Raw genomic sequence first — 21,007 nt, 5'->3', positions numbered from 1 at the left:
GGATGTACTACGGGATGTACTCCGTCCCCTGGGCATAGCATAGGGTACACTACCCGAGCGCATGCGGCGGCGCACATACCGACGCTTCACTGGTGAATATGTTTCCTCACTATCACTACTCGAATGATCGTCGAGCGCAATAAAATCACAATCCACGTCAGAATCATCGTCATTACTGAAGTCAGAGGCCAGGCCACGGGAAAATATTAGTTTTCTCTTACGTTTAGGAACAACCGACCGTGAGTCACGAGTGCCCACACCAGAGGTAGAAGGTCGAGGATCGTCGGGGTTTTCTGCACTATTATCGATATCCTGGTCATTATTTTCGGTCACTAACTCATCAAAGCCGTAGAATTCGTCTTCATTTCCACTTCCATCAGTGTCAGAACTATCAGACAGGAAGAGGAGAGTCCCAATTTTCCGGGGAGTCAGAGCTGACTTGCGACGAGACATGGTGAACAAGGGTGACTGAGCCGGCGTTCCCACAATGCTATGCAGGCGCCTAGATTTTTTGTTTACGGCGCACACCCACCGCGCAGACCCATTCTCTCATATGTAGGCCTATGAGCGCTTTCGCGCTAAATTTGACGGCGCTAGAATTTTGGCGTAGATCTACGGTTTGGACACTCACCGACCAGCCGTAGATCTACGGGACGGACCCTGAAAGGGTTAAAAAATAAAAAAAATATTACATGAAATTTACATTTCTCTACAAAGAAAATAATGAGACATGCACAATAAATACATAAATAAATTATACTAAAATGACACTTTCCTTTATTGAAGAGTATTGATGAGTGATGAGACACTGTTTTTCTTGAAAACACTGGGATTTTCAGAGCGATACGTGAGTAGAGGCTTCGCTTTGTAATCCCCACTAGCATTACAACAAAAGCCTGTCTTTCATAGGCTTGTGTCCTGGGAGTGCCTTTGTCTCCTGAGTAATGTAGGTCCTGTTTGGCATTTTCTTCCAGAATAGGCCTGTTTTGTCACAATTGAACACTTGTTGTGGTTGGAATTTTTCAGCTCTGCCATGCCTAATCACATTGTGTATGCCACTACAATTCTTAAATCTCTCAAACTGACCTTTGCTGGCCTTAAATTCATCAATATGAGCACTAGTTCCAAGCATTTTTTCCTGTTCACCTGGGTGTTAGTCGACTGGTGTGGGTCGCATCCTGGGAGACAAGATTAATAACCCCAATGGAAATAAGTTAGACAGGCCTTGATGATGCACTGACTTTCTTCAGTTATCCTGGGTAGCTAACCCTCTGGGGTTAATTGTTTCTCGGTGAGTGTTTCTCGTTAAGCCACACCAACAACACACACTCCACGTCTTCGAGTAGTACAGCCAACGGTGGAGCAGCAGCAGCTGACCGTGGTACAGCAGCAGCTGACAGTGGTGCAGCAACAGCTGACCATGGTATGATAGTATTTCTCACCCTTTTTACCACAGGGTTGGCACTAGAAGCTTTCTTTGGGCCCATGGTGGCTTATTTAGCAGTTACAAGCACTAAAAATAATGGAATAATAGAAAATGTATCGAATGTATGCGTGGAACCGTCCACCCTGGCACACTAGCTGAAGGCAGGGCAGCTGAGGCACTCAGGCTGGACGGACAGGTGGACGTGTTAGGGACGAATGTCCTTACCCGAGTTTTTCATCATTGGTCGAACCAATATTTTTACGCAAAAATGCATCGTTACCTGATCTATCGTTAGTTGATGCCATTGTTGGTCGAGGGTCCACTGTATATATATACAGTGGACCCCCGGTTAACAATATTTTTTCACTCCAGAAGTATGTTCAGGTGCCAGTACTGACCGAATTTGTTCCCATAAGGAATATCGTGAAGTAGATTAGTCCATTTCAGACCCCCAAACATACACGTACAAACGCACTTACATAAATACACTTACATAATTGGTCGCATTCGGAGGTGATCATTATGCGGGGGTCCACTGTATATGCACATGTACATGCACAAACTGTAATGTCAGCGCACCTCTGTTAAGATGGTAATGGAGTGAGTGATGGCGATAAGTTTTTTTTTTTTTTTTTTTTTTTTTTTTTTTTTTTTTTTTTTTCTGGTCACCTACCTTGATGGGAGACAGCCAGTGTGTTAAAATATATACATAAATGTTGCATCCAGCAGAATTAAATCCCAGATTGTCTACTCTCCATGAGTGTAGCTAGCTGCCAATCTGACACCCTAAAGAACTGCTACAGGTGCTTTGTAACATTAAGCAGCTTGCTGGATTGTGAGTAGTGTTTCTCCTAATACCAGGTACTTCAGCTAGTCTTAAGTGTGGTCTCTAGCTATTTCATTTTCCTGTATGTCTGGCCTTATGAGCAATACTGTACTCAGTGCCCTTGCATAAACAAGTTAAAGCATATGCAAAGACATTGCAGCCAACAGGATTTAAACCAAAATTGCCAGATCTCCATAAGAATGTCCAGTTGTGACAGTAGTTGATACTCTGTACTCTGTCCCAGTATAGAACTCTTGATGCCTTAAAGGAGATTTGAACTTGGGGATGTTTTAGACTTCGGAGAAGGAGAGATGTGAAGGGAAGATGTAGTTGTAGGTCTTGTAGACATAAAAACATGCTAGTGAGAAGATGAAGACTCAAGGACAGTATGAGGAGACGAGGTAGGGACTTCGGAGTCCAAGGCTGCAAAAGAGTTCGATACAAAGGTAAGTGGAAGTTGTGACCACAGAGGAGATTGTGAAAGTAGGTACCATCAGGGTTGGAGGCCTCTTAGTAACTCGAGAATAAGAAAGTCGTGAAGTCTTCCTTGGAGGCAGAGATGAAAGACTGCCATGGCATAAGTGAAACTTCTTTCTCATTCAGACAACGGATTTTTCGTTCTTTGAAGTACACTTGGTAACTGTGAGAATAAGCCAGGTGAGCCTCATTACAATTAAGGCAAGAGGGAGGTAGGCTGAAGGATGTATTGGTAAGGTTGGCAACACCACAAACTGGGCACTCTGCCATGACCTGCAATATTTCACTGGTTGGCTGAAGTGTCAGCAATTTCTACACTGTTGTGGTGTAGCGATCAACTCTGTCTTGTAAACAGTATCCTGCAACACAAACTGAAGATGGAAGTTCTCAGCAGTCAGAAGTCAAGCGAGCTACATTGCAGGGAAGTATCTTCGCCCATCAGCAGGTAGTACATAAGTGTCTGCTTTGAGAATTGGGAGGTCTTGGGGCTGAAGTTGTTCCAGAATGTTGGCATCACATGTCTGGAAATCACATTGAACAATGGTATGAGGCAGAACTACAGTACCACTGCAAAAATTGAGAGAGGTGTGTTTTTGAATTGTGACAGGGCTATCGTCTATGGAGGTAAGGAGGAGGTAGGAGTGTTTACCTTAACTACAGCCTACATCAAATTAAAACAATATCAAACCTAGTGTGGTTAGTTAGTCTTCCCTGCTTCTTGTCACCCAAGACCTTCCTTCTATTAAGCACTTTCCCAAATGTGAGTGTAAGTTGTAATTTTTTATGCATATGATAAAGCCATGATGTGATGAAACCTTATACAATAGACTCCTTTGTATTCAATGGTTTACTAAATGTTAACATTTTAACAAACAGATTTACTGCATCTTTACTTAGTTTCATACAAACTCTCCTTCCACACTTAAATTTTGACTCCTAGAGGGGTGCCTTAATGTTGAATCTGATTCAAGGCCTTAAAGCTACCCTTCCCTTCACTTGAATCAAACCTGAAACTTTCCCTACTCCCAGGAACTGTACGACCCTCATGGTTTTAGCACTTGCTAAAAAAAAAAAAGAAGGAAAAGAATAGGATTATATGGCATAATTTTAATATCAACCCATTGCATTAGCCACCCTACTTTGCATACACTGCTGGGTGACCCTATGCTTAGTGTCACCATAATTCATTAAAAAGTCTATATTTAATTGCATAATGGGGAGCCCCTCAAGGGGGTCCCTTGCTTTGATGAATTACATATGGCAGGGGGGGGGGAATTGTACAGTGCCTGGGGAATATGTAAGGCATACTGGCTTGATTCAAGGAATTGGATCATTGGTCCACTACTGTGGTGAAGGGGCTTCTGATCCAGTATATTAAGTTATCAGAGGTCCTGCAAGATGGTCACCCAGTGTCTTGCTGGTGGGTCATCACTTGATAAGATTCCATTTCCATTAGGTGGAGGACCTAACCACAACATACCAATGAAGGCTATTTTATTTTAGAGCAGGGCCAATAGTGATTCCTTTTCCTTCTAAAAGCTGGGTTTCACTAAAGGCATTATATTTATGGGGGAGGGGGCTCTAAATCCATAGGGATAACATAGAACCTGGGAGAATGGAAGGCATTCAGACTCAGTTCAAGGAATTGCAAGCACATGTCAAATTATTTAGATCAAGAGCCCCCTCCCTTTCCTACCAGCACCAAAAAAAGGGTAAACAACCCCAATGTCAAAAGGAGAGGGAGGAGCAAGAAGTGATATTTGAAGAAGGGATTATTCATGCCCCCCCCTCCCCCCAGTTGACATGAAGAGGATCATCATCCAAGGAATTGGTCCCATATGCTTGAATCAAACTGTCTGCCATTCCTCAGGCTCTGTCTCCTTCACAGGTTTAGCTCTTTCTAAATATAGCAGTAGTGAACTTTGTAGGCATCCTAGAGTGCTTAGGGAAATGGCAGGCATTCAGGTTCAATCCAAGGAAAAGGGAGAGCAGGCCCAATACAAGATATCCAATTCCTTGGTTAAAGAGCACTTTTGCCACAGCAAGACCTCCCTGAAAAAGTGGAGGCTCTTGTTCCAAGGAATTGGACATACCAGTCCCCAGGCACTTTATGATTGGGTTTAGCACTTTCCTAATTAAAATAAAAAATGGAGCCACCCAAAATTGGATATTGATGGAGAACGGTGCACAATAACCACAGGAACTTCCCAGTGTTGGGAAAGGGCTCAGTTTAAGGAATTGCACTTCCCTTTCTTGAATCAAACCTAAATGCTTCCCATGCTCCCAGGCACAGAATTACACCTACAGGTTTAGCACTCCATAAATATCAAAATTCCTTACTGTTGCCCCTCAAGGGAGGTTCCTTGATGCTGGTGAGGGGCTCTTGATCAAGGGAATTGGATCTGAATTAAGCCTGAATGCCTTCCCCCACAGGTGCTGTATAATCCTACAGGTTTAGCATTTCCTTTATTATAATAATCCTTAATGTTGAATTATTATTATTATTATTATTATAATCAAGGGGAAGCGCTAAACCCGGAGGATTATACAGCGCCTGGGAGGGATGTGGAAGGCATTCAGGCTTAATTCGGGGAACTGGAGCACAGATCCAGTTCCCTAAATCAAGAGCCCCTCACCAACATCAAGGAACCTTCCTTGAGGGGCTTAATGTTGAAGATGCAAGAGATGACAACGAAAGTGGCTATTATATTGAGGGTCGTATATGCATGCATATACAACCTAATTCGAATCTGCATATTATTATTATTATAATCAAAAAGAAGCGCTAAGCCACAAGGGCTATACAGCGCTGCAGGGTAGGGAAGGAAGCAAGGGAATTGGATGGCAGAAGGGAGGGGGGATGATCAGCAGGTTACAGAAAACAGCGGGGCAGGGGATAGTACGGGGGTAGAGGGTAGCAAGAGATTCAAGTAGAAAGGGCTGAAAGTATCAGAATTTGTGAAGTAAGTCAGTCGTTGTCAAAAAGTCAATGAGAGAGTCCGGATGAAAGGTGGGTCCATCAGCGAGAAGGGAAGGTAAAGAAAGAGCAGCGGGGCGAAGACGACGACAGAGGTAAATTCTGCGTGCTCGTTGATAAAGTGGGCAGTCCAACAGAATGTGGCTGACTGATAATGGAGCTTGGCAATTCTCACAGAGAGGAGCAAGACGCCTCTCCATGAGATATCCATGAGTAAGACGAGTATGGCCAATGCGAAGACGGGAGAGAGTAGTCTCCCAACCTCGACACTGGTGATAAGAAGACGGCCAGTAACCTATACTTGGTTTAATAGACTGAAGTTTGTTGCCAAGCATAGTAGACCAACGTTGTTGCCAACGGGTGTGAAGGTGGGAAGATATTACAGCAAAATAGTCCGTACATGGAATACCTCTATAAGAAACTGGTAGGTCATGTACTGCTGACCGCGCAGCAGTGTCTGCCTGTTCATTGCCCTGTACGTCAACATGACCAGGGACCCAACAAAAAACAATATCTTTATGCTTAGTAAAGATGCGGCGTAGCCAAAGTTGGATACGGAGGACTAAGGGGTGAGGTGTATCAAATTTTTGTATAGCCTGTAAAGCACTAAGGGAGTCTGAGACAACCACAAATGATGACACAGGCATAGATGCAATACGGATAAGTGCTGTAAGGATGGCATATAATTCAGCAGTAAAAATACTAGCTGAAGATAGTAAATGCCCTTGTACGACGCTGTCCGGAAACACTGCTGCGAATCCTACGCCGTCAGAAGACTTAGAGCCATCTGTGTACACAGCAATGGCATGAGAATGAGAGTGAAAGTGGTCAAGAAAAAGAGAGCGGGAAGCGACCGTAGACAGTTGGGCTTTCGAGCAAGGGAGGGAGAAAGAACAGACTCGAACAGCTGGAACTTCCCAGGGGGGTAGGGAAAAGTGAGATGCTACATGTACATAGAAAGGTGGTAGTTGAAGAGAAGACAAGAGCGAATGAAGGCGAAGAGAGAAGGGACGGAGTAAGCAGGGGCGGCGAACAAATAAAGAATGTCTACTAATATCAGTGACCATTCTATAAATGGAAGGATTGCGGAGATCATGAGAGCGTACATAGTAGCGCAGGCAATGGGCATCACGGCGATCGGATAAGGATGGAACGTTCGCTTCTGCATAGAGGCTTTCGACAGGGGAAGAGCGAAAAGCACCAAGGCATAAATGTAATCCTTGGTGATGAATGGGGTTAAGGCTAGAGAGAGTAGCAGGAGATGCCGCTGAATAGATCTGGTCACCATAATCAAGTTTCGATAAAATAAGGGTGGAATGTAGGTGAAGGAGGGTTCGACGATCAGCTCCCCACGAAAGATGAGCAAGGGTTTTAAGAAGGTTCAGCCGGCTGTGACAAGTTGCCTTCAGAGAGGTAATATGAGGTTTCCAGGATAACCTACGATCAAAGAGGAGGCCCAGAAACTTGACTGTATCACGTTCAGGGATACGGGAGCCATAGAGGTACAAAGGATGATCGGAGATGACAGAGCGTCTAGTGAAAGTGATTTGGTGGGTTTTAGTGCTGGAAAATTTAAACCCATGTGTGGTGGCCCAATTGGAAACACGGTCGACTGCATGCTGGAGAGAAACTGTAAGGAGGTGACAGTCAGCGCCTGCACAGGCAATAGCGAAGTCATCAACATAGAGTGATGACCAAATATTTGATGGAAGACTAGAGGCCAAATCATTAATAGCAAGGAGAAAAAGTGTTGTGCTCAGAACACATCCCTGGGGGACACCTTCAGCTTGGATAAAGTCCGGGGAGAGCACATTATTAACCCGAACACGGAAATGCCTGTCAGTTAAAAAGTTCTTAAGGAAGGATGGTAGATTGCCTCGAAGGCCTAAGGAGTGGGCTTGGGCTAAAATATTATACCTCCAAGTTGTGTCATATGCCTTCTCAAGGTCAAAAAATATGGCAATAACTGAGTGGTTATTCGCAAAGGCATTACGAACATACGTATCCAAGCGCAGTAAGGGGTCTATGGTAGAACGTCCCTTACGAAAGCCATATTGACGAGTGGAGAGACTGTTGTGTGTCTCTAAATACCACACTAAACGTCTATTTACTAGACGTTCCATTACTTTGCAAACTGCACTGGTAAGAGCAATGGGACGATAGTGGGAGGTTTCATGTCCCGTAGTGCCTGGTTTGCGGAAAGGGAGAACAATGGCGGATTTCCACAGCTGTGGAAGAACTCCTTGTGACCAAATAAGATTGTAAAGGCGTAATAGGACTGCAAGGGCTGACTGATGTAAATGTTGTAGCATACGAATATGAATGTCGTTGGGCCCAGCTGCCGATGATCGACAAGCCGAGAGTGTTGCCTCCAGTTCTTGAAGTGTAAAAGGCACATTATACTGTTCTTCTCTGAGAGAAGAAAAGTCCAAGGGTGCTAACTCTCTGGCAGACTTTGAGGAAAGAAATGAGGGGCATAGATGGAATCCCTGAGAAATACGGACCAGATGATTGCCAATTTCATTGGCAACATCTAGTGGGTTTGCTATATCAACACCGGCAACCCGCAGAACAGGAGCCGGGTCAGGAGAATATTTACCACTCAGTTTTCGTACTTTTTTCCAGACTGCACTCATAGAGGAAGCAGAGGTGATGGTGGAGACATAATCTCGCCAGCAAGTGCGTTTAGCGTCACGGATGACACGGCGAGCGATCGCACGCTTCTGTTTAAAATCAACTAGTCGCTCTGTGGTTCTATTGTACCGGTACCTGCCCCATGCAGCGCGTTTCAAACGTACTGCACGAGCACAAGCAGGAGACCACCAAGGCACGCATTTCTGAGAATGCCTGCCCGAAGTTTGGGGTATAGAATGAGAAGCTGCGGTGAAAACGGAGGACGAGAAGAGGTGTAAAAGCTCATCGATGGAGGACGAAGAAGGAACCTCTTTAAAAACAGTCAGGTGTGAGTAAAGGTTCCAATTTGCCCGATTAAATTGCCAGCGTGGGGTGCGAAGAGGTGGCGAATATGAAGGGGAAGTAAGAATGATTGGGAAATGATCACTGTCATGTAAGTCCGGGAGAACAGACCAAGTGAAGTCTAATGCGGCGGAGGAAGAGCAAACTGAGAGATCGATGCAAGAGAGAGTATGAGTCCGAGGATCAAAATGGGTGTGAGTACCTGTATTTAAAACATGGAGGGGGTGGGTGGCAAGAAAAGCCTCTAACTGAATTCCACGGGAATCACAGTGAGACCCCCCCCAGAGGAAATGGTGGGCATTAAAATCACCAAGTAACAGAATCGGTGGCGGTAATGACGAAACAAGGAAGGCAAAATCCGGAATAGATAATGCCCGAGGAGAGAGATATAAAGAACAGAGCGTATACCACCTATGTAAGTGGATACGGGCTGCTGTGTAATGCAGCGAAGTATGAACAAATAGCTGATGGTACGGAATATCAGTGCGGAGAAGAAGGGCACTTTCATTAAAGGTCCCATCAGGAAAAGGATCTGAAGAATACAATAAATTATAGCCTGAGATGTGAGAAATAACAGCAGAGTGTAATTTTGGTTCCTGTAAGCAAACACCAACAGGGGCAAACTGGGAGAGTAACATCTGAAGCTCACCCCGATTACCCCTGAGGCCGCGTATATTCCACTGTAAAAAGGCCATGATTGGCAATGATAAAGATACTTGAAATCCGCAGGTAAGGGTTCCTACGGACTAGAAGGGTTAGAAAAGTCCACATGCGGAGGCAGTGGAAAATGTTCAAGCAGCGAAGGAACGGTGCGCTGTGAAGAAAGGAGTTGCGCAGATGGAGCAGAGGAGAGAGAAAGAGCGGAAGGTGGATCAGTGTCCATTGATGGTTTGGTCTCTGCAATATATTCAGAGATTGCTTCAAGTGTTTCGGAATTCAGAGATGTCGTATGGGAGACAATATTGGGAATGGTAGGGGGAGGATGAGTAAAGATTGGAACTGTATTGGACTGTACCAAGGTAGGGGGGGGCGAAAGGGTGGAGGGAACTGGAGAAGCGTGGCAGGGGACAGAAGAGACAGGAACCTGGGAGGTGGCAGAAGAGGAAGAAACTTGGGAGGGAACAGGGGAGGAAGGTACATTACGAGGAGGAGGGTGAACCTCTGCACTTGTAACTGAGCCAGTGAGAGGGGAAGAACTAGGGACAGAGACAGGGAGGGTAAAATGAGGAGGTGGAAGATGGGTAGGAGGTGTTACCGGACCTTTTTTTGACTTTTGAGAAGTAGAGGGACGATTGGGAAGAGGTGTCGTACGAGGTCTCGTCGATATTGAGGCTTGTAAGAGAGAACTCGAAGAAGCGAGATTAGACTGAGGCGTTGAAGTAGGGACGTCTGAGCCGAGGACAGCAAAAGGATTAGATACAGGAGTGATTATGGGAGAGGTAACCACAGAGGTGGGTGTAGAAGATGGGATACCAGAAGTGGGGGGACGTTTTGAAACACGGGAATAAGAAACACGTGGGAGTCTCCCTTGGAGGCGGAGATGAGAAACTGCCATGGCATAAGGGAGACCTTCTGTCTCTTTGAGGTAACGGATTTCCCGCTCGTTTAAATAGACCTGACAACGGCGAGAGTACGAAGGGTGAGCCTCATGACAGTTAAGGCAAGAGGGAGATCGATTGCAAGACGTATTAGAATGGTCATCGGCACCACAGACTGGGCATTCGGCGATAGATCTGCAATATTTCGCTGGATGGCCAAATCGCCAGCAATTTCTACACTGTTGTGGTGTAGGGATCACCTTTCGAACTTGTAACCGATGTCCTGCTATATAAACTGAGGATGGGAGTTCTCGGCTGTCAAAAGTTAAACGAGCCACATTGCTAGGGTATCGTCTCCGCCCACGGGTAGGAAGAACGTAAGTGTCTACCTTGAGGATTGGGAGATCTTGGAGTTCCAGCTGTTCTAGAATGTCGGTGCCACATGTCTGGAAATTTTGTTGAACTATGGTATGGGGCAGAATGACGGTACCACTACAAGAATTGAGGGAATGATGTTTTTCAAGGGTGACAGGAACAGTATCTATATGGGAAAGACGAGAGAGCTCACGAGCCTGGGTAGCATTCTGTACGGTAATGATGCGCGTACCGCTCTTAAGAGCATGAAAAGAAATATCTTTACCAACATGGCGTAGGAGTGCCTTGCCAATACTATGGTCAGAAAGATAGGCAGTAGAGGAAGTTGGTCGTAAAGTGAAGAATTTAGTCCACTGTTCAGTCTGAAACTGAGCGTGGAAAGGTAGTGAAGGACGTGTCGACCGTTTCTGAGAAGAACGAGAAGGTGAAGGTGGAGAAGTATCATCAGCAGGTAATTGTCGTTGACGTTTAGGCGTGGGACCAGAGTTGGTCCGACGTGGAACGGGTCGGCGATTTGAAAATTGCCGCACCGTAGAGGGAGAGGCCGGAAGCATAGTCAGAGGAGAGCGAAGGTCTGATAAATCGAAGGAGTCAGTCGAGGCCTCAGTACCTGAAGCGGGTGAGGAAACAGCACCGGCAATAGGTACAGAGGCATGAGGGATGTCTGAAGAGTGGTCCAAAGACGAGGCGGGGTCAGAACGGGGTGCGGTATCAAGAAGGGGCCCGGGGGTACCAGGTTCATGGACTAGGGCTGCCATGGTTAGGTTACTTCTTTCTTTTTGTTTTTAAGAAAAAAAAAGAAAGAAGAAAAGAAAATAAAAATAAAAAAAGAAAAAAAAGGGGGGGACCGGGGAGGGATAGTTCCTAGGAGGAATGAAAGGGCCAGAAATCTCCCTCCGCGCCCAAGAGGACCTCAGCACCGCAAGTAGCGCAGATGCAGCATGGAACCCGTGCCATACCCTACCCATCATGCTAGTAAACTAACAATCCGGGATAGCAACCTCACATCTGCCGAGCTACCTCGGTGGACAAAAGAGAGGGCGGCCGGATATCCGCCACAAAGCATACCTCCTTTGGCCACCACCCCCGGAATCCGAAAGGTGGCTTCCAGAGATACACTCGTCGCCCGAAAGACACCCAAAGCTACTCCGGGATACCGGAGAGGGATCGGGACATCCCCAGGCGATCCAGATTCCACGGCAAACTACGCCACCGCTAAGAACCTCAACGGAATGGGATGGACCCCAGTATCCTTTCTCCTACCCAGGAACTAGCGCGCCTGTGGGAGAAATCCCAAAGGACAAAAAGAGGAAGGGCAAAAGGGAGGAGTGGGGAGGAGGAGGAGGAAAGGAAAAAGGGGAGGATGGGATAGGGGAGGGGAGATTGGGGGGTAATTAGGTTCGGTCTGAGGAAGAAGACCGATAGGTCTAATTCCTCAGACCAAGAGCCTCTTCACCACGCCAAGGAGCCCCCCTTGAAGAGGCGAATCTGCATAAATAACTCATTATGACTATGACCACATATAAACATGTAAATAGTTCATTACCCCTAACTTGTCCAGTTATCAAAACTTTGCAGCCCAGTCTCTGGACCCATTATGTACCTCTATAATCTTTTGACTACCACCCACAGGATGGATATGGGGTGCATAAAGATATTAAACTAAAGCACTGAAGTGGCCTGAGGCATAGATTAAGAGGTACGTAGGGAGACTAGTGAAAAATAAGTTTTTGTTTTACCGACAGAATTATCAAAACCAAGCACTAAACCTACAAGGGTCATATAGCAGTGCTGCTGATAAAATTGCATAATGAAGCATCTCAGACGTGATGGAAACAAAATAATGAAGATTTATCTTAGAGATCTAATGAAAGGAAATATGACTACAGCCTTTCAGATGCTCTGGTAGTACTTTTAAGTCATCGCCCATTATGTATTTCAGGGCAATGAGCAGGCAGACTGCTGCAGGGTCAGTAGTACATGACCTCCCAGTTTCATATAGAGGTACACCTACCATCCGACTTACGACCGAGTTCGGTTCCGAGAAACCGGTCGTAAGTCAAACTTTACTACTGAATATCAACAAAAATTTTTGTAATGACTATAGTAAAACATGAAATACCAAAATAAAACAATAAAATACTTTTTATGCTTTAAGTACTGTATTTTATACTATAAGGTTTAGGATAAACACTGTACAACACAAATAGTTGTTTATTTCCCAGAAATTTGGCATAAAAAACACTGTCGTAAGTCGAGTGGTCGTAAGTCGAGCAGGTCGTAAGTTGGATGGTAGGTGTACTCCATTCTCAGACTTATCCTGTAACCACTAACCACCTTTGCAACTGTCGGAAGCAACGTTGGTCTGACACGACTCTTAAATTACATTCTATAGGACCAAATTTAGGTTTCTGGCCGCCGCCTTGTCATTGATGCCGAGGTTGGGAGATGCACTCTCCCATCTTCACATTAGGCACACCCGTTTTACTCGTGGGTATCTCATGACGAGCAGTTCCACTGAGAACTCTGGTTACAATTTCAGCTTGCCATATTCTATTGGACTGTCCTGTCAACAAGCATGCAGAATTTTCCTCTGATGTCAGCACCGCTCTAACACCCTTACTTTATCTTGCCTCCTTGCTGACGGCCCCACTTTTGACACGCATTGCCTCTTGACTGTGTAATAAATCAGTTGCTGTCAATAACTTTGATAATATTTCTTTTAACACTCCTCAGAGCCCTTTCTACCTTTGTTATTCTCTCCACCCCTGGTTATTTTCTGCTACAGCCACACCTGCCCTGCAGCACTGTATGACCCTAGTGGGTTTAGCACTTTATTATAACCATCCTATTATGTATATTTATGGGGAAGTGCTAAACCCATAGGTCACAGTGCCTGGGAAACTGGAGGCAACCAGGCTCAATCCAGGAAGGGGAGGATAAGCAATTCCTTGGATCAAGAGCCTCTCTTAAGGGTAGGTCCTCCCCAAAGAATCCCTAATAAAAGACAGCTAGTCAAGGACCAGCAGCTGTGCAAGTAGCTAGGAGAGTGCTAAACCCATAGGATTATACAGTGCATATGGGGGGGATGGAAGGTATTCAGGCTCAATTCAGGGAACCGGAGCACAGATCCAATTCCCTAGATCAAGCGCCCCTCACCGGCATCAAGGAACCTCCCTTGAGGGGTGTGGAAGTAGAAAAATATACCCAGGCCCCATACAGTGGTCTGTTTTGGTAAAGTAAAAGCCAAAGATTTAAAAGAAATTAGTAAATTGCTATTTTCGTCCCCTCCTCACCAGACTGGAGAAGGGAGAATGATTGGGAACCTTGCATAGTTAACCTTAGTATAGGAAGGATGTAAAAAATACTATAATTATTTTTGTAGTTGTACATTATAGTTTTATTAAAAAGTAAACAATTTTTTTTATCAAAGCCTCAAACCTATTACAAACTGCAAGATAAATATAATTTTTTAGCTTTTTTTTTCCCACAATTACTATTTCACTAGAAAGAAAAGTTATACTGTACTACTAAGAAAGCAGAGGCACATTTCACAGAAAATTAGTAGTACTTATGGGGCTACAAATTGGCTGTGATTCTAAGCACAAGTCATTTACCTACCTAAGTGCCTAAATTTATCTTTAGTATTGCATAATTATTTTATATATATCAAGATTAGGATAACATTTGGAGTATAAAATATAACTTATTCAAATAATGACTACAAATGAAATAATTCTTTTCTCTACAACATATACAGCTGCATGTTCTTATTGTCTCAATTCTGACACTGTACTTCCACAGAAAAGCAGGTTATATATGAAGTAATTGGCTTGTTACAAACTGAAAAAAATCAAAATTATTAAAACAAATTTCCTGTTCACCTAACCAAGTTATGCTGTGGAGGTAATCTCTGCTTAATTAAACAAATAAGCTATTTAGTTTTGTGCAATGGGAATTACTTTTTCCTCATTTCCAGCAATGGCTGGGAGTGGCGATTCCACAGTCAGTACTCCATCCTTAGAAAGAGAGGATTTTATCAGTTCTGGATTTGTGCCCTTGGGAAGCAGGAACTCTCTATTATACTCGCGATAAACAGATCGACTATCTGTTTTCTCTTCATGTTTGGCATGGACCTGCAAGTTCAAAGGGTAAAATTATTAAATAAATCGAACAATTCAAGCTTCATTCATTAACCTCCAAAATAAGTAAATGATCATAGTTTTAGAGTTGAATTTATTAAAGTAACAATGAAATGCAACATAAAACCTTTCCTAAATTCAAAATTAGGTGAACATACTAGAAATCCAAGAGCTTAAAAAAAAAAAAAGCTGTATAGCCTTTGTTGCTTAGCGCTTCTTTCTGATTATTATAATAAATTAAAAAAAAAAAATTATTTCAGTTTAAGATTTCATTGCTCTGACTTGTATGGTAAAACAATTGTACATTTACTCTAGTAGGACCATGTAAGTTTTATGGTAATTTTCTTTTAAATAACTAATATCAAAAGAGTGTTACTGTAGAGATTAATGCCCATCTGGAGGATAGATGGGCTAGTGAGAGTATAGGCAATGGGGTCAAAGATGTATGGGGTAGGTTTCAGAATGTAGTGTTAGAGTGTTCAGCAGAAGTTTGTGGTTACAGGAAAGTGGGTGCAGGAGGGAAGAAGAGCAATTGGTGGAATGATGATGTAGAGAGATTAGTAAGGGAGAAAAAGTTAGTACATGAGAGGTTTTTACAAAGTAGAAGTGATACAAGGAAGGAAGAGTATATGGAGAGAGAGAGAGAGAGAGAGGTTAAGAGAGTGGTGAAGCAATGTAAAAAGAGAGCAAATGAGAGTGGGTGAGATATTATCAACAAATTTTGTTGAAAATAAGAAAAAGTTTTGGAGTGAGATTAATAAGTTGAGGAAGCCTAGGGAACAAATGGATTTGACAGTTAAAAATAGGAGAGGAGAGTTATTAAATGAAGAGTTAGAGGTATCGGGAAGATGGAGGGAATATTTTGAGGAATTGTTTAATGTTGAAGAAGATAGGGAAGCTGTGATTTCGTGTATAGGGCAAGGAGGAATAACATCTTTTAGGAGTGAGGAAGAGCCAGCTGTGAGTGTGGGGGAAGTTCGTGAGGCAGTAGGTAGAATGAAAGGGGGGGTAAGACAGCTGGGATTGATGGGATAAAGATAGAAATGTTAAATGCAGGGGGGATATAGTTTTGGAGTGGTTGGTGCTATTATTTAATAAATGAATGGAAGAGGGTAAGGTACCTAGGGATTGGCAGAGAACATGTATAGTTCCTTTGTATAAAGGCAAGGGGATAAAAGAGTGCAAAAATTATAGGGGAATAAGTCTGTTGAGTATACCTGGCAAAGTGTATGGTAGTTATTATTGAAAGAATTAAGAGTAAGACAGTAGGATAGCAGATGAACAAGGAGGCTTTAGGAAAGGTAGGGGGTGTGTAGACCAAGTGTTTACAGTGAAACATAGGTGAACAGTATTTAGATAAGGATAAAGAGGTTTTTTGTGGCATTTATGGATTTAGAAAAGGCATATGACAGGGTGGATAGGCAGGCAATGTGGCAGATGTTGCAGGTGTATGGTATAGGAGGTAGGTTACTGAAAGCAGTGAAGAGTTTTTGCGAGGATAGTGTGGCTCAGGTTAGAGTATGTAGGAGAGAGGGAGATCATTTCCCAGTAAAAGTAGGCCTTAGACAAGGATGTGTGATGTCACTGTGGTTGTTCAATATATTTATAGATGGGGTTGTAAGAGAAGTGAATGCTAGGGTCTTGGCAAGAGGTGTGGAGTTAAAAGATAAAGAATCAAACACAAAGTGGGAGTTGATGTAAAAAGAAAATTAAAAGTGAATACAGGAAAGAGCAAGATTATGAGGTTGACAAAGATTAGGTGACAAAAGACTGAATATCAGATTGGAGAGAGAGAGAGAGAGAGTATGGAGGAGGTGAATGTATTCAGATATTTAGGAGTAGATGTGTCAGCAGATGGGTCTATAAAGGATGAGGTGAATCACAGAACTGATGAAGGGGAAAAGGGTGAGTGGTGCACTTAGGAGTCTGTGGAGACAAAGAACTTTGTCTGTGGAAGCTAAAAGGGGAATGTATGAGAGCATAATGGGTGTGAAGCATGGGTGATGAATGTTGCAATGAGGAGAAGGCTGGAGGCAGAGATGTCATGTCCGAGGGCAATGTGTGGTGTGAATATAATGCAGAGAATTCGTAGTTCGGAAATTAGGAGAAGGTGTAGGATTACCAAAACTATTATCCAGAGGGCTGAGGAGGGGTTGTTGAGGTGTTTGGACATGTAGAGAGAATGGAACAAAACGGAATGACTTCGAGAGTGTATAAATCTCGAGTGGAGGGAAGGCAGGGTAGGGGTCGGCCTAGGAAAGGTTGGAGGGACGGGGTAAAGGAGGTTTTGTGTGCGAGGGGCTTCGACTTCCAGCAAGTGTGCATGAGCGTATTTGATAGGAGTGAATGGAGACAAATGGTTTTTAATACTTGACATGCTGTCAAGTAACATTTATGAAGGGATTCAGGGAAACCAGCAGGCTGGACTTGATTCCTGGAGATGGGAAGTACAGTGTCTACACTCTGAAGGAGGGGTGTTAATGTTGCAGTTTTTTAACTAGTGTAAAGCACCCCTCTGGCAAGACAGTGATGGAGTGAATGATTATGAAAGTTTTTCTTTTTCGGGCCACCCTGCCTTGGTGGGAATCGGCCAATGTGTTAATAAAATAAAAAAAAAAATAATTTCAATTATTTTTGGATGCAATTGCTATAAAATTTACTGTAGATGAACTAACAGTATAGCACTATAATGGCCAAGGCTAAAAGTTGAGTTACCATTACAACTGGATTGTCTAAATTGTGTTATGGAAACTATATAATGTGCTCCATCACATCCAATACTTTTCTACTTACCAAGAGTTTGTTGTCAACAGTCTTGACAACAATCTCTTCCGGCTTATACTGGCTTACATCAAACCGTAGCTTTAGCTGCTTGCAGTCACCATCTTGCTGAATAAGAGGCGAATTCATTCCCTCCAGCCAGGACCCAGTACCCTGGTTGGAGCTAGCTTGATCTTGTTGGCTGTAAAGTAAAGGATAAGTCAGATGATTCTAAAGCTCAGTTAACTGATGTACAATGATTACTTTATTCTATTTGTAAATTACCAAAATTAAAAATTAACGATGCTTCTTTTAATCTTATAATTATAAGGAATAGCGAATGGAGAAATAATTAACCCTTAAACCTCGCATTATGTATGCCATACATCAGGGAACCAAGCTGTGTATGCTCGAGTTTTCCTGGTCTCAAATTTGCAGTAGGCTTAGGCTTGGTTGTTTGTCCCATGCTGCATCCCCTGATGCTGAGGAAAATATATAGCTGGCCACATGGAGAGTCCCAGGGTACTGTGAATAACAGCCTCAGTAACATAAAACTATCAGCAGCGTGTGGAACTGGCAAGAAAATAAATTAAAAAATCATCCAAATGTTTTTCATTTTGATGACAGTGGAATTCAGCCTAAATTGTCCAATAACTGATGATTCCAGTGAACGTTATTTCTTCAAAATATTCTTCGATACTCTTCTGAATTTGACTACAACTCAATTAGCAGTACACAATGTCCAGTACATGTTGAAATCAAAACAAGTGGCAGATACAACTGTTGCAATGAGGTGCTGTTCTTTACAGCACTAGCTAGTGCTACATGGTCATAAGATAAAGTGGTCCCTTGAGTATTAAGTCTATAATCCTCTGCCTGCTTCACCCCCTACATGCCTGTATCTGCCATCCTGCCTGCTCTTCCTAACTGTACCTGCCCTGTCTTACCATGTCTGCCTACCTGCCTGCCTCCCTCCTTCCATACCTGCCAATGCCTCTGGATATTTAAAGCTGCAGCCCATCCTTGTTTATCACTCAGAAAACCCATGTTTAAACAACAAAGAATCCAAAGGCAGTTTGGGTATGTTCTGGCATCTTAGAACAAATTACTATAAAACCATGGATTTTGGGGCTTGAGTTACAATATTTTGGAGATACCTGGAGAGTTTACCTGGAGAGAGTTCCGGGGGTCAACGCCCCCGCGGCCCGGTCTGTGACTAGGCCTCCTGGTGGATCAGAGCCTGATCAACCAGGCTGTTACTGCTGGCTGCACGCAAACCAACGTACGAGCCACAGCCCGGCTGATCAGGAACCGACTTTAGGTGCGTGTCCAGTGCCAGCTTGAAGACTGCCAGGGGTCTGTTGGTAATCCCCCTTATGTATGCTGGGAGGCAGTTGAACAGTCTCGGGGCCCCTGACACTTATTGTATGGTCTCTTAACGTGCTAGTGACACCCCTGCTTTTCATTGGGGGGATGTTGCATTGTCTGCCAAGTCTTTTGCTTTCGTAATGAATGATTTTCGTTTGCAAGTTCGGTACTAATCCCTCTAGGATTTTCCAGGTGTATATAATCATGTATCTCTCCCGCCTGCGTTCCAGGGAATACAGGTTCAGGAACCTCAAGCGCTCCCAGTAATTGAGGTGTTTTATCTCTGTTATGCGCGCCGTGAAGGTTCTCTGTACATTTTCTAGATCAGTAATTTCACCTGCCTCGAAAGGTGCTGTTAGTGTGCAGCAATATTCCAGCCTAGATAGAACAAGTGACCTGAAGAGTGTCATCATGGGCTTGGCATCCCTCATTTTGAAGGTTCTCATTATCCATCCTGTCATTTTTCTAGCAGATGCGATCAATACAATGTTATGGTCCTTGAAGGCGAGATCCTCCAACATGATCTCTCCCAGGTCTTTGACGTTGGTGTTTCGCTCTATTTTGTGGCCAGAATTTGTTTTGTACTCTGATGAAGATTTAATTTCCTCGTGTTTACCATATCTGAGTAATTGAAATTTCTCATCGTTGAACTTCATATTGTTTTCTGCAGCCCACTGAAAGATTTGGTTGATGTCCGCCTGGAGCCTTGCAGTGTCTGCAATGAAAGACACTGTCATGCAGATTCGGGTGTCATCTGCAAAGGAAGACACGGTGCTGTGGCTGACATCCTTGTCTATGTCAGATATGAGGATGAGGAACAAGATGGGAGCGAGTACTATGCCTTGTGGAACAGAGCTTTTCACCGTGCCTGCCTCGGACTTTACTCTGTTGACTACTACTCTCTGTGTTCTGTTAGTGAGGAAATTATAGATCCATCGACCGACTTTTCCTGTTATTCCTTTAGCACGCATTTTGTGTGCTATTACGCCATGGTCACACTTGTCGAAGGCTTTTACAAAGTCTGTATATATTACATCTGCATTCTTTTTGTCTTCTAGTGCATCTAGGACCTTGTCGTAGTGATCCAATAGTTGAGACAGACAGGAGCGACCTGTTCTAAACCCATGTTGCTCTGGGTTGTGTAACTGATGGGTTTCTAGGTGGGTGGTGATCTTGCTTCTTAGGACTCTTTCAAAGATTTTTATGATATGGGATGTTAGTGCTATCGGTCTGTAGTTCTTTGCTGTTGCTTTACTGCCCCATTTGTGGAGTGGGGCTATGTCTGTTGTTTTTATTAACTGTGGGACGACCCCCCGTGTCCATGCTCCCTCTCCAAAGGATGGTAAAGGCTCGTGATAGGGGCTTCTTGCAGTTCTTGACGAACACGGAGTTCCATGAGTCTGGCCCTGGGGCAGAGTGCATGGGCATGTCATTTATCGCCTGTTCAAAGTCATTTGGCGTCAGGATAACATCAGATAGGCTTGTGTTAACCAAATTCTGTGGCTCTCTCATAAAAAATTCATTTTGATCTTCGACTCTCAGTCTGGTTAGTGGCTTGCTAAAAACTGAGTCATATTGGGACTTGAGTAGCTCACTCATTTCCTTGCTGTCATCTGTGTAGGACCCATCTTGTTTAAGTAAGGGCCCAATACTGGACGTTGTTCTTGACTTCGATTTGGCATAGGAGAAGAAATACGTTAGTCTTCTGGAACAAATTAATATAAGTTCAAGGGACCACGGTACTGAAGTAAAAATAAACTTTTAGCAATACATATCTGCTTTCTAGGAACTCATGACAGTTATCACTTCGTTACAACAAATGCTTTATTTCTCTGAAAAAACTTTTTTGTACAAACTTATGTACTTTAAGTAGAAATTCAGTGAATTTTTATCCCTTCCAGATCAGTTATTAATTAGTGATACTTAATGGGACATTTTCCTCCAAGCACTATATACCAAGCAAAGGATATTGCTTTGCTACAAAACTGATGTGCAACTTCAGAACTGGTAAGTGTTAGAAGTTAGTGTACAAGGGCAAGAAATACTGAAAATAAGACAGTTCTGTTAGGAATATCTGCTGCAGCCATTATGAAAATACCATACTTTGGCGAGGAACATACATACTTTATTCATAAATCATTT

The 21,007-nt window shown here is 43.5% G+C and overlaps 1 protein-coding gene across 1 annotated transcript in view; it reads right to left on the bottom strand.

The window, feature by feature from the left end:
• Nucleotides 1–13,968: 13,968 nt before the first annotated feature.
• The window catches only part of LOC128686173 (protein lethal(2)essential for life), a 29,047-nt gene continuing 22,008 nt past the window's right edge, over nucleotides 13,969–21,007 (bottom strand). Inside the window, exons 2-3 of the mRNA XM_070083156.1 lie at nucleotides 17,531–17,699; nucleotides 13,969–14,731 (exon numbers count right to left, since the gene is read on the bottom strand). Coding sequence (XP_069939257.1) covers nucleotides 14,534–14,731; nucleotides 17,531–17,699 — 367 coding nt within the window. The 3' untranslated portion in view covers nucleotides 13,969–14,533. The remainder of the gene's footprint in view (nucleotides 14,732–17,530; nucleotides 17,700–21,007) is intronic.

This window comes from Cherax quadricarinatus, chromosome 9 (assembly GCF_038502225.1).
Source record: "Cherax quadricarinatus isolate ZL_2023a chromosome 9, ASM3850222v1, whole genome shotgun sequence".
NCBI classification, from domain to species: domain Eukaryota; kingdom Metazoa; phylum Arthropoda; class Malacostraca; order Decapoda; family Parastacidae; genus Cherax; species Cherax quadricarinatus.
Note: the sequence above shows the minus strand (reverse complement) of the source record. Positions and strands in the feature narration are given on the sequence as shown.